At 31.8% G+C, this 3,122-nt stretch overlaps 1 protein-coding gene across 2 annotated transcripts in view; it reads right to left on the reverse strand.

Annotated features, from left to right (window-relative positions):
* Window positions 1-2,316: 2,316 nt before the first annotated feature.
* The window catches only part of LOC116025953 (ABC transporter G family member 28-like), an 8,610-nt gene continuing 7,804 nt past the window's right edge, over window positions 2,317-3,122 (reverse strand). For both annotated transcript variants that reach the window (XM_031267367.1, XM_031267365.1), the window contains one exon: window positions 2,317-2,846. In XM_031267367.1, coding sequence (XP_031123227.1) covers window positions 2,690-2,846 — 157 coding nt within the window. In that variant the 3' untranslated portion in view covers window positions 2,317-2,689. The remainder of the gene's footprint in view (window positions 2,847-3,122) is intronic.

The following is a 3,122-nucleotide window of genomic DNA, read 5'->3' on the forward strand; positions in this document are numbered from 1 at the left end:
CCCCCCCCCCCCCCCCCAAAAAAAAATTACTCATTTTATTTTATAATTGATTATCATAAATTGTTTAATGTTATCATGAATAATAAAGAGGCACACAATATTCAAATACAAATTAAAATAAAATAAAATAGAATGAAATCAATACACTAATAATACATGCATTAGTGAATGAGTATTACAAGGTGATTTTAGTAAAAGAATATATTATGATTCTTTATTTAAAAAAAGTTACTGTAATGATGAAGAGGCTATAGGGCATCCATATATATTGGCCTATTAACCTAAACAATAAGTTTAAACGAACAAGCCTCACCTTTTTTTTTTTTGAGAGTACTATTCATCCTATTACATGTAATATCTGTTCATATATACTTTCTCAACCTACTGTGAAGCCCAACGAGTTAATATCGCCCCACCTCACCTCGTGTTAATTAAAAAAAGAATCTATTTATTAATTAAATATGAATTATATATTGTTACATCATATGATGTATTAATTAAATATGAATTATATATTGTTACATCATATGATGAAAATTTTTTATCCTTGTTCAGGAAGTATATATATATATATATATATATATATATATGTATGTATGTATGTATGTATGTATGTATGTATGTATGTATGTATGTATGTATGTATGTATGTATATATGTATGTATGTATGTATGTATGTATGTATGTATGTATGTATGTATGTATGTATGTATGTATGTATGTATGTATGTATGTATGTATTGCTTGAGTTGTACTAAATATTGTCAATATTGGTTTTAAAATACTTAATACAACCCGTGATAGTATATAATTATATCTTATACAAAAAACATTGGTATCAATTTATGCCTTAGAAGAAATTGTATATTTATGAAATTATCTTTAATAAAAAAAAAGTTGGGATCTGGGTGACTGGGTCCTAATACATACACGAGATCTGCCTTTCAAATTTGGGCTGGCAGGATTTTATAATTTTGAGTTGGGCACTATTATTTCAAGAATTATAATCCATTTCTCCCTTTGAGCTACAGGTATGAACCGGACCATATATACTGGAATCAGGTTTTCGACTTTATGTCCTGGGACACATTTTCATAAGTTTTTCATTGCTTGAAGTTACCACGTGCAAGATTTATATTTTACCAAAAATTAAAAAGAAGATATGAATTTAGTTTTGTTATGATATTAGTGTAAGGCAGATTTCGCATTTTGTTATGATATTAGTGTAAGGACTAAGGAGCAATAAAGGACCTTAAGTTTAGCTTTAAATTTATAAAAAATGAGTTATTTTTTAGAAAGCATTTTTAATTTCAGTTGGTTACATTTTAACAGATTGTCTTGGTGTATTTCGTTTATTTTCCATAAAATGAGCATAATAATTGTATAATTAAACATTTTAATTGTTTTGTTTAAAATATAACAACATTGACTCATGATCAAATTAGTCCACCATTTCTCTTTCCCATGAATTCGTGTTGACAGATCTGGACCATTGAATGATTGAGATCAATGTCTTAGATTTTACTTTGTGCACTTCACTTGCACAGTTGGCGAAACTAGTGCACAGTTGGTGAAATCTAATCCATTGATCTCAATCATTCAATGGCCCAGATCTGTCTACACAGACTCATGGGAAAGAGTGGACTCACATGAACAATGACCTAACAACATTTATAATAATAATATAAATAGTGGTGGTGGTGGTGAAGGTGGTGTGGTGGTACGGTGGCGGTGGCGATAGTAGACTCTACTCAAACTAATACTTCAATATTGTGCTAATTTTTCGTCTGTTTAGAATGATTGGACAAAATTTCATCCAATCCGCACGTGTTTATCTCTTTAAAAATATACAAGTTTTGATTATTTAATCATAATGAATTAATGATTGACTTTTATTTTTAATGATTGTTGAATTTTTTTTTATTGACTCCTATTCCTTGATATCATTATCCAAGTAATAAGCTTTTACAAATTTATGTTGTGTATCTTCTTCCCATCATATCAGTTGATGCCTCTGCTAACCCCATCCCTAAAAGGATGGAACTTGCAAAACGATGTTGCTACACAAGTAAATTTATTTTATTTTGTTGTTGCTTATATGCAATGTAAACTTGTAAAATACAAAAAAGACTGTGGCATGCAACTCTTTTTTGAAAATTATGAGTATTCCAAGAATGTAAATAAAACAGTAAAAAAAATTACAAATTTAATAATATGAAAGTAAAACTCACTTTTAAAAGTGAGAGAGTACCGAAGGATAATGTTAGCCTAACCGGAAACCATACCTGTTGAATTTTGCAGGTTTGTTTGGGGAATGAGCCAAAATATTACATTAGTTACAACAGTGTTTCCTTGACTTCTCTACTGCTGATTACATAAATTACAACAACATATATTACTACTACACTCTAATGTACAACAACGTTCACAGTGGTGTCTCTGACCCTCCAAGAGTCCTGGTGGCTTGGGATTTTCCTATTGCTCGTTCAAATGTCTGAAAGAAAGGTTAACTAATAACTCAAACTACACAGCTAAACCAATTCCCATTCATTATTTGTCAGGAATTCTCCTATTTGACCATAATTATTGCTGATGTATCAGTATCATGCAATGTGATTTTGAAGAGGTTTGGTGGTTCTTCCATGGCGATGAAGAAAAACCCAGGAGAGAGACGACGAAACAGAACACTTATTTTTTCTGGAAGGTGATCAGACAGAAGAAGGCTAGGCCACGGCTAAGTATGCCTGCAATAATGAGGTATCCCAGACAAGGATACCAGTCTTCAAGACGATAGCCTCTTTGTTTTAAGGAGCCACATCTTGTGATCAGCCACACTCCATAGTACCTGACACCGTAAAGAAAGATGAGAAAATAAGCCACCTACCATATGAGTCAACCAGTACACCTGTTGAGCGTATAATATATAAAATATGAATAATGTGTAGTTTTGCACTTTTACGGTCAGTTTAAACATTTAGTTGAGACAGTTTGGTATCAGAGCAGCGAATTAGGACAATAGTTTAAGTATTATGATTGTTCCTTTTCATGTTTGATCTGATACCTCATCGGCTGTGGTAGGGAGGCAGGTATTCATCTTCGGGGGGGGGGGGGGGGGATGGTT

This window comes from Ipomoea triloba, chromosome 7, assembly GCF_003576645.1.
Source record: "Ipomoea triloba cultivar NCNSP0323 chromosome 7, ASM357664v1".
NCBI lineage: Eukaryota > Viridiplantae > Streptophyta > Magnoliopsida > Solanales > Convolvulaceae > Ipomoea > Ipomoea triloba.